Source organism: Propithecus coquereli, unplaced genomic scaffold (genome assembly GCF_000956105.1).
Source record: "Propithecus coquereli isolate 6110/MARCELLA unplaced genomic scaffold, Pcoq_1.0 Scaffold390, whole genome shotgun sequence".
NCBI lineage: Eukaryota > Metazoa > Chordata > Mammalia > Primates > Indriidae > Propithecus > Propithecus coquereli.
In genome coordinates this window covers 1,089,080-1,102,888 of record NW_012149619.1, presented here as the reverse complement: position 1 = coordinate 1,102,888, position 13,809 = coordinate 1,089,080, and the positions used below count along the sequence as shown (strand labels likewise).

Below are 13,809 nucleotides of genomic sequence, written 5' to 3'. Positions count from 1 at the left end.
GAGAGGGTAGCTGTGGGAGCCCAGGGCGTCAAATGGCCACTGTGGAGGGGAACAGACACTCATGAGAGGGGACCCCCACGGCACTGCCTGCCCGGGCAGGAGGGCCTGGCCGGAAAGGCAACCCTGCATCAAGGAATTGGGTGATGCAAAAGCCGGGGCCAGAGGCCCCAAAACACCCTCAGAAGTGTCCCCACGCCCAGTATCAGGGCATCTGCCACAGGGAGGGCGCCGACAGCAAGAACAACTCCAGACACAGGTAATACTTGGCCCATTTCCGGCCATCCTTCCTTACCCGCTCAGCCCCACGGGGGTCAGAATCTCAGGGCAGGAGCAGCGTCGAGGATGAGGGACAGAAACAGGGACAAGGAGAACAGAACAGGCTATAGCTCCCCGTCTGCCCGGTGCAACTCTCTGGTCCCGGCTAGAAGCTTTATTTGGAAGCAGAGCCAAAGGTTTGATTTCAATGGGACCAGCGGCTGCAAAAGCTGTGGGATCTGGTCACAGGCGGGAAACCCACCCAAGCCAGCAGGAGGACACCGAAGCCATTGTGACGTGGTGCCCTTAGTGCAGGGAAGGGCCCCAAGCAAAGGCTGGGGGTGTGAGCCCATGTCGCCGGTGTAGCCAGAGCCTGACGCACGTGAAGGATATGACGGGATGTGGATTTGGAAAACTGGATATTATCGCGATCGATTGTCACCCTTAAAGCAGTGTCCAAATTGGCTATGACCACTCAGGGCCTCACTTTCCTCATCTGTGAGCTGGGGAGAATTACCCTTTTACTTCCTGGGCTCACAACATGCCCTGGGAATAAATGCGTCCCATTGTCTCAAATCAACACATTAGCCAGGGGCTCAGAAGACACACTGTAGAGTCAGGAAGACTTAGATTCATATTCCAGTTCCACCCCTTCCTCGCTGTGTAACTCCTGGCAAGTCTCTGTTTACTCGTCTGTAAAATGGAGCTAATCAGCTCTACCCAGAAGGAGGGATCAACACGATGTACATAAGGGCCACCTCACCTCCCCGGGGGCCCTGTCACTCACATAGGAGGCCAGGAGGGTGGTCGGGGCCAGGACGAGAGCCAGGTAGAGGCAGGGGGCTGTGGCAAGCAGGCTGGACGCACAGATGAGGGGCTCAGCCCTTGGGTTGACTTTCTTGTACCTCCTTGCAGCCTCTGCCCCCACGATGACCCCGATGATGCCGGTCACGATGGTCATTGCCCCAAAAATCAGGCTGATGGGGAAGAAAAGAGAGGGGTTGGTCAGCTGGGTGGGGTCAGGATAGGGCCGTTCGTCCCTCCCCCAGCCCCAGGTCTAGCCACCTGGCCCAGGTGCATGATCTGGTACCTGCAGAGAATGTGGCTGTAGGCCCCTGGCCCGACCTACCCCTTCCTGCCCTCCTGACCCATGTCCTCCCCTGCCCTACCCTACCCCCTTTCCTGCCTCATCCTGCGGGTGCCACAGGTCATGTGGGTGACCACCCAGCACCTCAGCACCACAGGCCCCAGCCCACCTCATCCCCAGTGACCTCTACCTCTCACTACCCAAACCTGCCCCACTCGGGAATTTTAATTCTAGGGTCCCACTCGGGCCCCGCGCTTCTCTCCTTCCAGCCCCAACACTGAGAGGAACAAGGGCATAGGAGTGTGTATTTAGTGAGCTCCTATGACACCTCGGCCCCCCGTCTGAGCCTCGCCCACACACTCCCTCCTTGAGCCGCAGCCCTCTGCTCCCTGCCTTTGACACCTCCCAAGCGCCGCCTCCTGCTTTCCTTCCATCTCCCAGCCACTCCTGGACCTGCTTCCGCTCCATGTGGCTCCCCCTTGCACATCCCTCCTCGGAGACCTGCCCCCTGAGTAGCCTCCACACAGGGCCCCAGAGAGTGCTTTCTAGAACACAGACCTGACCATGTCTCTTCCCACCCCCTGCCTAAAATTCTCCACCAGCTCTCAGACACCTGCCAGGTCTGGTCCCAACTCTACACAGTGTACATGGGTCCTCAGGATCTGACCCTGGCTCACCCCAACCCCAGGCCCCAGCTCTATTCTCTTCTCTCAGACTAGTCGCTCCCCCAACCCCACTCCCACCTCATACTTTCGTTCCTCCATCTGGGACCATCTGGGATACCTTACACCAGTTTTTCCACCTACCAAACTCCTATTCATCCTTCATGACCCACCTCAAATGTCCCTTCTTTGGGGATGCCTCCCCCTGCTTCCTGGTTGATCCCTTCACTCCCATCAGCCCCCATGGCACCTTCCATGTCTCTACTATCAGGGTCAGTCACCAGCCTGTGAATTCCTGGAGAACAGCAACAGGCGTGGTTCACTGTCTTGACGCCACGCTGGGAGCACAGAGCCGGCCGCACAAGAGAAGAGTGTTGAGTCGATGGACTCATCGATCCCTCCCAGAATTCCCAGATGGACACATGAGGAAGGCGAGGCTGAAGAAAGTTAAGGCCAAGAGTATCCAACTAGTAAACGACAGAGCCACGATTCGAATCTACATCTTCACCCTCTTGCTGCATTCTGCAACCTAAGCCTCCTTTGAAAGGAGCTCAAAGGGATAGCTGAGACTGACCAGCATGAACTCCTGAAAACACAAACCTTGCTGCCCATGCAACAGCTAAAAAGAAAGAAAAGAAAAGAAAAGAAAAACCTAACCAGGATTTTTCCAGCCCTCCCCCGCCACACCCCGTTGTCTGAGCAAGCTCCCTGCGGGACTGGCCCTGCTGGCCCATGTAAGCTTCCCCTCTCTCTCCCTCCCTCCCTTTGCACAAATGACTGGGAGCTCTCTAAGCTTGCCCTGTGCTTGCTGGACTCCCTGCGTCGGCCCACACTGCTCCCCACCCACCTTCTCCACCCAGCCAGTACCCACTAGAAGGGGTGGCCGGCCAGTGCCCTGCTATTACTTTCACGGTCCCCATCAAGATGTTAGAATGTGTTAGGTGCAAGACCATGGTTATCGACAGAGTGCCACCAAAAAAGCACCTCTACCCTGAGCAACTTCTGTGGAATGTCCATCTCACAGCTGAGGACTATGGGGTCATTCCCCCACCCCATCTGCCTCACTGTATAGGAGAGAGTACGGAGCCCAGAGAGGGCAGGAACTTGCCTGAGGCCACACAGCCCTTCAGAGGCACAGCCAGGGCCTCCTGGCCCTCTGCCTACCAGACAGAAGCATGTGTGTCCTTAGGCAGCTTAAAGGTGCCCTCCGAACCTTCTCAGCCTTCCAAGCTGTGCAAGGCTCTGGCTCAGCCCAGTCAAGTGACCCGGAATCCCGGATGGACGTTAGCTGCCTCCAAGTCCTGGTCTGAGCCAGCCTTGGCAGGTTCTTAAGACATTTGTGAGACTTAGGATTGACCACTCAGACAGCCTTCCTGGATGGGCACCCCCACTGGCCGCTGAGCAGGAGGTGCAGCCAGAGGACACACCCCAGCCACCAAGCCCTTCCCTCCCCTGCCCAGGATCACAGACTCTCAGAGGCAAGAGAGCCCCTGAAGGCCTAAAAGTTCCACACTGATCGCCTGCACAATGGCCCAGACAAGCGCTGTCCAACTTCTACTTACACACCCCCCAGGGATGGGGAGCTCACTACCCTCCTCCTCATGCACCTCCTTCTATCTGGGCCACTTCAGCTCTGACTGTTGGAAGTTTTCCCCGCTTTCTGAGCTGGAATCCTGTGTCCTGCAGCTTCCTGCCCCTGCCCCACCCTCATCCTGGGGCTTATCTTGACCAAGGAGGGTATAGTAACAGCCGAGATCTGTGCAGAACCCCAACACCAGGACCTTCTACCCACTCTGTGGTAGGCTGAATGATACCCCCAACAAGATGTCTCCATCCTTAATCTCTGCAGCCCGTGGATGTTGCCTTCTATGGAAAAATAGACTTTGTAGTTGTGATTATAAGTGAGCCTTAAATGTAATCACAAGTGTCCTCATTGCCTGGACGTAGCGAGAGAGTTGAGACAGAAAAGGAGAAGGCGGCCACGAAGGCAGAGCTTGGAGCGAGGCAGCCACAAGCCAAGGAATGCTGGCACCCACCAGAAGCAGGGAGAAACAGGGAAGGACTATCCCACAGAGCCTCCGGAGGGTATGTGGCCCTGCTGACACCTTGATTTTGGCCCAGGGAAACCAAGGGACTTCTGGCCTCCAGAATTTGAGAAAATGAACTTTTGTTGTTTTAAGCTACCACGTTGGTGGTCCTTTGTTACATCAACCACGGGAAACTCACACACACTCCAACGCCAGTTTCTCACACCAGTCAGCGAAGGGGCGGAGTCAGAGCCGGGAGGCTGAAGCCGGCAGAAGGGGAAGCCACTTGCCCAGGATTATGCGGCCAGTGGATGCGTGAAGCGACAGCGAGTCCTGTTTTCACCCCACTTGCTCGAGCTGCTGTGAGGATCAGCGTGCCTGGCTTTTAGGGTCCAGGCGGTCTCTGCTCTGGAGGGAGAACGATCTAGCTGCACAGCCAAGACAAACGCTGCAGTCTCGCTCAATGCATTCATTCACAAGCTTTCCCTGAGTACCTACTATGTGCCAGAAAGCCACGCCCAGCTAAGTGGGGAGATGCTCAAGTCAATTAGCAGCAACAGGCCATCTGCAGAGGCAACAGGCCATGGAGCTTCAGAGCACCAGCTTTGGAGTCAGAAAGGTTTGAATCCTGGCTTGTTCTTGCTACTTGTTCACTGCGTGACCCTGGACAAGTCACTTAACCTCTCTGATCTTCCATCTCCTCATTTGTAACACAGGAATAACAGGGATACCTTCCATTGAGGGTTTTCCACATGTGATACTCGGCATAGGGGCTGAACTACAGTAAAAGCTTAATAAGTCATGAGAAGGGAGGGGAGCTATGGGCAGAGGACGCAGCCGGGGCAAAGGCACACACAAGCGAGATGCCAGGGACGCTCTGAAAATCACATGAAGCTTCCTCTGGGCATCAGGGAGTCAGGTAGAGGCAAGAGAGGAGGGAGGAGGAGGTAGACATGGGTGCAGCCAGCAGAGAGCCCTGAGCAACTCCCAGGAGCCCATCAGGGCAGGGTCAGAGAGGAAGAGGGGACCGCAAGGGGACTGAAAAGCATCAGCCAGAGGGAAGGAGGAGGCTAGAACTGAGGGCTCTGAGGAGGAGGAGAAGAAAAGTCAGGGAGGATTGAAAGATGTCCTTGGCCAGGCACGGTGGCTCACGCCTGTAATCCTAGCTCTCTGGGAGGCCGAGGCGAGCAGATTGTTTGAGCTCAGGAGTTTGAAACCAGCCTGAGCAAGAGCGAGACCCCGTCTCTACTAAAAATAGAAAGAAATTAGCTGGACAACTAAAAATATTTAGAAAAAAATTAGCTGGACATGGTGGCGCATGCCTGTAGTCCCAGCTACTCGGGAGGCTGAGGCAGAAGGATCGCTTGAGCCCAGGAGTTTGAGGTTGCTGTGAGCTAGGATGACGCCACGGCACTCACTCTAGCCAGGGCAACAGAGTGAGACTCTGTCTCAAAAAAAAAAAAAAAAACAAAGATGTCCTTGACTCAACACCAGGAGGTCAGTGGAGTCCTCGGAGAATGGGGTGGAAGGTGGTAGGGACAGAAGCCGAGCACAGGAGGCAGGAGGTGGGAGAGGCCATCCCCTGAGGACAGAGTGCCAGCGCCTCCCACCTCCCAGCAGCTTTGCAGGACTCTGGGTGTCTCAGATGACCTCAGAGCACAAATGAATGCACACATGAAATGCTTCAGCCAGAGCAGTAATGAGGCCTCCCGGTGCCTCAATCTGCAACCTGTAAAATGGAATGAATGGGGTGACCTCACAGAAGACACTATGGGCACCTCCAAAGGACAGTTGCCTGAGACCCCTGTCACCCCACAGGCCCCCACAGAAGCCTCGCCCCTTCCCCAGCCAATGCCTTCCGCACCCCTAAAACGGCCCGACAGTGGGAAGACAGAGAGTTCCGCCCAGAGAGGACAAGGGAGCTGCTGGTGACCACCAGGGCAGCAGGGACTCACCCAGAGCTAGACCCCGGCCTCCTGCCTGCCAGCTGGCTCCTGCACCCTGCTGTGTTCACACAGCACCGTGTGCCCACGAGACTGAGTTTTAGAGCTCAGAACCCCAGAACTTCCTCAGCAAGAGCTCCCTGGCTGGCCCAGACGCCCAGGGCCCCCGGAGACCCCTCACCTGTCCTGGCTGCTGCACGGCTCCCGGAAGCAGGGAAGCTGCAGCCCGTGGACCACACGGGCCTCAAACAGAAACTTGGGGGCCCAGAAGCCCAGGGCTCCAGTAACGAAGGCCATGGCAGTCACTCCAAGGGTCGACCACACAAAGCTCCAGCTGCAAGAGAAGGTGCGCCGGACGAAGTCGGGAGAGTGCTGGGGCCGAAGGGGCCTGTCCCCTCCACCTCCCCCCCGGGCACCCCAGGCTCCAGCCTACCCAGCCCACCCCCACACCTCACACTGTGCCTGTCTCCCTCCTCTCTGCAGGACCCAATCTGCCCATCCTAAGAGGCCTCGGGAAGCTGTCCCTGCCTGCCCCATCTTCCTCCGAGCCCCTCAACCATCTCACGGCTCTGCAACGAAGAGAGCTGGGCCCTGCCGCCCCCATGTTGCAGCGAACCATGAGGCCCCGACTGCAGCTGGCCCGTCTGCCTCCCCCAGCATGCCCGGGGCAGAGGACGGTGCACTCCCCTGAGGCTTGGAGAGGTGAGTGACCAACTCCCAGTGTCCTCCCAGCAGGCACGGCTGGAGAATTACACCCACTGAGTAAACTAGGAAAGTGAGGCTCCGGTCTCAGGCTCATGTAGGGGTAAGGCAGTGGCGGAGGCAAGGCTGGAGCTCACGCCGCCCGCCTCCCTCCCTGTCCATATTTCTGTCCCATGGTGAGGTGATGGGGGCTGAGCCCTAAATAAGGGAGCGACACCTCAGAGGAAGAACAGGGCTGTGAACACTGGGGCAACCAAGGAGAGCTGCCTGGAGGCGGAAGAGGGAGGTCAGTGATGCAGGGGCAGACAGAGGGGTTTTCTTCGGCTTGCAGGGGGAGCAGGGGCACTCACTTTCTCCCCAGGTATCTGACGTCCTCACACCAGCCGCTCCTCGGGCCCCCCACGGCCACCTCCCCCTGCTTCTCAGAGGCTCCCCGGGGCGGGTCTGGAACCAGCAGGATGAACAGGACCAAGGCCACGGCCTCCAGGCAAGGCATGATCTGGGGACAGAAGTACCCAGGATGCTCAGGGCCACACACTCCCGCAGCCCAGGAGACCCTGGGGGTGACTGTGGCCTGCCACCAGGTCTGACTTCTGTGGCCCAGCCCCTGGCGGCGGGGGTGACGCTCTTCCTGGGTGCTGGTTATACACAGAGCTGGGCACACCGCTGCTTCTCACCCCCCACCCTGCAGCCTTTCTGGGGAGCGGGATCCCCTGAGGACTTGATGTAGCACCTGTCTGTCTGCACTGGACTCTACGCTGTAGGGATCCGTGGGCCGAGACGGTTGAGAATGGGAGCCCCGACTACTGAGTCCTCGCCGCCCCAGAACTGGCCCTTGTCCCGGCCCCTGCTCCATCTGCCACACCGGTCCTGCCCTGGTGTCCCCTCCTCACGGTCCCCCTGCTCAGACTCCAGGCATGAGGAGCTCAGCACCGGCCTTGGGGCGGCCCTCAGACAGCTCCGACCATGAGCGAGTTCTCATTCCAGCAAAGACAGACCCGCCTCCCTGAAGCCCACTCAGCCCCAAGGCCCCAGCTGTGGCTTCTGTGGCTTCACAAGCCAGTTCCCTGGCCCAGGGGTGGCTCCGCAGAGATCTGCACACAGATCTGCGCTCACACAGGACTGAGCCCCCAGAGCTCCTTCCTCTTCTCCTCGGTCCATAGCCTGCCCGAGTCGGAGCCAATGGTGGCTGCAGCCCCAGCAGGGCCCACCAGGTAATTTCCTAGGTGTCCTGGCTCAACTGCCTGAGTAGCCCCAGCTGCCGGTCCTTAAGGGCCTACTGTGTGCCCTGGCCCTGGACTAGGAACTCCCTATCCCCTGTCTCATTAATCCGCAAGCTTCCATAGGTAGCATTTACTACCCCCACTTTACAGACAGGCAAACTGAGGCTCCAAGGAGGAAGCTGACTTACTTGAAATCACACAGCTGGTAAACCGAGGACTTGAACCCAGGGCCAAGATTTCCACAGCTCACATTCCATATGAGGTCCCAAATGTCCAGAGCTGCCAGTGTCTGACCACCCCCCATGGCGCCGGGTGCCGTGCCAAGTGGCTAAGGCCACCGAGGCTGGAAAGTCCCTGCCGGCCCAGGGGGAAAGCAGAGGGAAGAGAAGGAAGCTGGACTCACTCGGAGGGCCCAACGCCAGTTTCCAGTCAGCTCCGACACGGCCGAGCCCAGCACGTAGCCCAGACCACTGCAACGGGGGGCGAGGGAGACAGGCGTGAGGGGCGGGAGGCAGAGAGTCCCCCCGACCCCGGGATCTGGCTCTCTGTGGCCTCACAGCCCTGTCACTGAGAAAACTAAGCCACGTGAGGCCCAGATGTCCACTGCCCTTGGTCAAGTCCCCAGTGACCTCTGGCTCCCGGCCCGCCCCCTGGCGCCACTCTCCGCACATATGAAGATACATACCCACCACCCCCACCACCCTCGTGCCCAGGGTGCGGCCCTGCTTGAGTCAGGAGACTTCAGGAAACGTGGGTCAGAGTCCAGGGGCCTGACTGCAAATCCCAGCTTGTCCCACCCTGCCGTGGGGTGCAGGACCCGCCTCTCCCTGAGCGGGCCACACTGCCACGCTGCTTTTTCTTACTCCTGCTGGGAGCATCCTCATTGCCTCTACTCACCACAGCCCATCAGCCCATTTACAGATGAGGAAACTGAGGCTCAGAGAGGGAAACTGACATGGTGAGGAAGGTGCAGTGTTGGGACTCAAACCCTCGCCCTCCTAGGTTGACCTCTCCTTCCCCCCACCCAGCCCCTGCTCTGACTCCTCTGGGCCTCAGCTTACCCGCTAGGGAAGTGGATCAAGGGGTGACACCAACCTTCCAACGGGGATAAAGATGTAGAAGATGGCCAGCACGCGGGTGCGCTGGTCCCTGACGAAGAGGTCGCCCAAGACGGTGGGCGCAATGGTGGAGTAGCTGGCCGTGCCCATGCCCACAACTCCCCGGACCAGGAAGAAGAGCCAGGAATACTGGACGGGAGGGCACAAGACCACGGTGAGTTCCAGAAATCACCCAGGGGACAAGGGACCCAAGAACTTGTCAAAGGGACCAAGGGAACCTGATGACACAGGCCCACAGAGGAGGGAGAGGGATCAGGGCTACAGACCCCTCACTACCCTCCCCCTCCAGGCTCCCCGAATCACACGGATGCCCCCTGCGAGTGCCTGTAGCCACCTCCTGTCCTTGTGCCCAGGGGAGCCCGTCTCCTGAGTCCTGCCCTCGCTGACCTGCCAGCTCCCCAAGACAGCAGCTGCCCCCAGCACCACCCCCAGCAGAGCTGGCGGAAGTGAAGCTGAGGGCAGCAGCGGGAGGTGCGAGAGAGGACGCCTCCTGTTAAGAAAGTCTAACGGGCTCTGCCCTGCCCAGGCGCAGGCCTGGAGGCTGTGCCCTCCCCTCTCTCCCAGCCCTGGGAGTGCAATCCCTGAGCCAGCCAGGGCCGGGGATGGAGCAGAACCATCTCTCTCCCGCTCCAATGGGGCTGGATCAGGGAGCGAGCAGGTGAGGGAGGGTCCCTAGGGGCCTGGGCAGGGGTGTGGGTACCTACCGGGGGAGAGATGAAGGAGCTGGAGAGCCCGGCCCCTGACCAGAGCAGGATCCCAAAGCTCAGCGTGGCCTTGCGGCTGCGTCGGTCGCCCAGGTAGCCGAACACGGGTGCAGACAGCAGCAGGCAGCCGATGAAAACTGGGAGAGACACACAGGGGCAGCCTGGATCCCCCCACGACATGGGTGAGCAGACGGACCAGCAGGCCTAGGGAGGGGCTTCGCTCGATGCCACAAGCTGGCATCTCGACAGTGGGTCCAGGGCACGAGGAGGAACAGATAAGGTGGATCTCACAATCCTCGTCCCACATGCGCCCCACAGCCAAAGCGTCGAGGACTGGGCCGGGTCCAAACCCCAGCTCTGCCACTTGTTCACGTGCATCCTCTGGGAGCATCTCTCCAATGTCGGAGATGACAACGTACCTCTCCCAGGCCGGCAAAGGTGAGATGAGAACTGAGAGTGGAGGGTCCGGCATGGAGTGGATGCCACTTTCCTATCCTTACGAGAACACACGACCAGCCTGAGCAACACAGCAAGATCCCGTCTCGACAAAAAATTAAAAAATCATCCAGGCATGGTGTTGTGTACCTGTAGTCCCAGCTACTCGGGAGGCTGAAGCAGGAGAATCGATTGAGACCAAGAGTTGGAGGCTGCAGTGAGCTATGATGACACCACTGCACTCTAGCCTGGATATCCAGACTGGTCTGATTTTTCACTCATACCCCTGCTTGGGGGCAGGGTGGGGGGTTCGGGGGGAAAGGGAGGTCAGCCCGGAGTCTGCGGTGACCAGCAGATGAGGACGGTTTAGGGCACACTGACTCTAAAACATTGGCTATAAACCAGTGATGATGCCAGGAGGCTGGGAAAGAATTGTTTTTCCTAAGTAGATAAAATATTCCCTGGACACTGTTGTATTTATTCTATTTTTAAAGTAAACCCTTATTAATATTGGTGGCTGGGTTAATGAACATGTCTGCTATTCTGTGAGGATAAAGAAATGGCCGTATCTTTGCATGACTACGTACCACATACTGCCTCCATTCCTTAAATAAAATCGCCTCCGCCCTCCGAGGATGGGAGGATGGCGAGTCCCCGCCTCCATGCTGGGAGAGCCGGCAGATGGAGGAAGGCCTGGACCCTCCCCCACCTGGTCCAAGGGCTTTAGGCTTTGCACCTGGGTCTCCATTCACTGAGCACAGATGATTGGCATTTCCTGAGCCCAATGAATGTCCAGATTCTTCCCAGCTCAGGCTCCGGCTCCTCCCACTCCCCCATGACCTGCTCTAGTATTGGGTTGAGCCATGTGCAATTGTGGAAATTAGGCCGGTTTTGACCTACAAAAACGACAATTTAGGCCGGGCGCAGTGGCTCACGCCTGTAATCCTAGCACTCTGGGAGGCCGAGGCGGGCGGATTGTTTGAGCTCAGGAGTTCGAGACCAGCCTGAGCAAGAGCAAGACCTCATCTCTACTAAAAATAGAAAGAAATTAGCTGGACAACTAAAAATATATAGAAAAAATTAGCTGGGCATGGTGGCGCATGCCTGTAGTCCCAGCTACTTGGGAAGCTGAGGCAGGAGGATCGCTTGAGCCCAGGAGTTTGAGGTTGCTGTGAGCAAGGCTAACGCCACGGCACTCACTCTAGCCAGGGCAACACAGTGAGACTCTGTCTCAAAAAAAAAAAACAAAAACGACAATTTAATATGGCTCAACCTAATACTCCATAGAGAATGATCTTTGGTGTCAATGGCATTTAAAATTTTAATAGCTCCTGCCAAAATAGGCCTCCCAAAAGGCTGTATATAACCATTTTATTTTTGTTCATCTAATGGTTGAAAACAAATGGCATCTCACTGATGTTTTCATCTGCACTGTCTCTATTCCCCATGAGATTGAGCAACAGCTCCTACGTTTGCATTCTCCACCCATTTTTCTATTGGGCTATTGTTTGAATGTATTTTGGAAATAATTTCTCCCAGTTTTTTATATTTAAGAATTAAAAGCGCGAGTTCCGGAACTAGGTTAGCTGGATTTAAATCCTGACTCACCACTTTCTACCTATGTGACCTTTGTCAAATTCCTTAAACCTCCACATTTTCCTTTCGTCAACTACAGAATTGTAATGGTATTTCCCTCACATGGTTATTGAGAGGATTAAGCAAAATAAAGCTTATAAAAGTTATCTGAATGGCTTTATGTCAATGCCCAATGTTATCTATTATTATTGCTAATTGCATAGTTTCAATCACCATCACACAAAACTGTTTAGCTTTGATGTCGTCAAATGTATTAATCTGGGGGGGAATTGTTTCACGTCTTGTTTATGCACATCTTCTTTACCCAAAGGTTATAAAATATTTCCCCATATTCCCCATATGCAGGGATCATTTGCAGGATATACATGCCTTAAATCTGCAAATGCTCTGTGAATCTGCAGGCACCCTTCCCAAGGGGAAGGCAGGCACTCCTCGTTCCTAGCATCTCCAAATCCAAATCATCTCTGTGACACAGTGGGAGTAGTTAATGATCACAGAGTTAAAAGATGGACTCTGGAGGCAGACTTCCTGCATTCAAATCCCAGCTTCAGCAAGTCTCATAACCTCTCTGAGCCTCAGTTTCATCATCTGTAAAATGGGTATAATAATACCTGCCTCATGGGATTGTTGTAAAGGTTAAATAAGTTTATATTTAAAGCACTTAGAATAGTGCCTGGCACATAGTAAGGGCCAAGTCAGTGTTAGTTTTAAATATTAGTAATTAATTAACTCCAGCAGCCTCTCTGTCCCATGGTGGAGAGGGAACCTGTCCACTGCCTCTCCCCACCTCCCACCCTTCTCTCTCTCTTTCTCTCCCTCTCTTCTTTTTGTTTTTTTTTTTTGTTGTTGTTTGTTTGTTTGTTTGTTTGAGACAAGGTCTCTCTATCACCCAGGCTGGAATGCAGCAGGGTGATCATAGCTCACTGCAACCTCAAAACTCCTGGGCTGCAGTGATCCTCCTGCCTCAGCCTCCCTAGTAGCTGGGATGACAGGCATGTGCCACCACACCTGGCTAATTTTTGTGTTTTTTGTAGAGATGGGGTCCTTGCTCAGGCTGGTCTTGAACTCCTGAGCTCAAGCGATCCTCCCACCTCAGCCTCCCAGAGTGCTGGTAGATGACAGGTGTGAGCCACCACGCCCGGCCCCACCTCTCTCTTATAACTTGACTAAACTCTCTCTCAGTCATCAGTTTCCCCCTCCCTGCATCCATGTGGATAAATAGCAGGTTGGGTCTTAGGGCCACACGGCCACCCAGACAGGTGAAGAGACTCACCTGGGGCCACCAGAGACCAGGCTGGTCATCAGGCCTTCAAGCCCACTGCCCTTTCCATGCACCTGTGTGGGCTGCTTCCGCAAAGAAGATGATCCTTCCCTTCGCCCACTCCCAAACGCACACACACACACTCTCTCTTCCCCCCCGTCCCTCAGCCTCCACCCCACGGCCAGGGCCTTGTAGCAATAATCTTGACCACCACAGTAAGAACCAGTGAAGGGAAATGTTGACTCAACTCCCAATATCTGTTTAATCAAGAAGCTTGCACCAAGATGGTCTCACTTTGGCTACACATATGACTAGAAGACCAGCACCAGCTGCCAGCCTCTCCGTCCTAAGACCGAGGGGCAAGTGGGAAGAGCCATAGTCTAAAGCAGTGGTCTGCTAGCTCTTGCTCACGTGATCACAAAGAAGTTTATAGACATATGCCCTCCTTCACACGTTTTCAGCTAAAATTTAAAATGTTTCTGTTGTAAGTTTGAATAGTTGCCAAGAATGTCATTTCCAGTGTTATTGTGCATTTTTTTTAAACTGTATTTTCATCCAAACCCTTGGAGCTGCAGATCAAGTTCATTCCATTTGTGGGAAATGTCAGCCGCAAGAGTATAAGTCATAAAGCCCATCCTCCTTCCCCAAGCCAATTGGATAAATCAGACTGATTATAAGAAAAACAAATTTTTTTTTTTTTTTTTGAGACAGAGTCTTGCTGTGTTGTCTGGGCTAGAGTGCCGTGGCGTCAGCTTAACAAAGAATTGTTTTTCCTAAGTAGATAAAATATTCCCTG

At 55.6% G+C, this 13,809-nt stretch overlaps 1 protein-coding gene across 1 annotated transcript in view; it reads right to left on the bottom strand.

Moving 5' to 3' along the window:
• SPNS3 (spinster homolog 3 (Drosophila)) overlaps positions 1-13,809 on the bottom strand; it is a 53,574-nt gene that overhangs the window by 24,704 nt on the left and 15,061 nt on the right. The window contains exons 4-9 of the mRNA XM_012652601.1: positions 9,722-9,858; positions 8,995-9,146; positions 8,303-8,369; positions 7,027-7,175; positions 6,156-6,308; positions 1,043-1,232 (exon numbers count right to left, since the gene is read on the bottom strand). Of these exons, the coding sequence (XP_012508055.1) occupies positions 1,043-1,232; positions 6,156-6,308; positions 7,027-7,175; positions 8,303-8,369; positions 8,995-9,146; positions 9,722-9,858 (848 nt within the window). The remainder of the gene's footprint in view (positions 1-1,042; positions 1,233-6,155; positions 6,309-7,026; positions 7,176-8,302; positions 8,370-8,994; positions 9,147-9,721; positions 9,859-13,809) is intronic.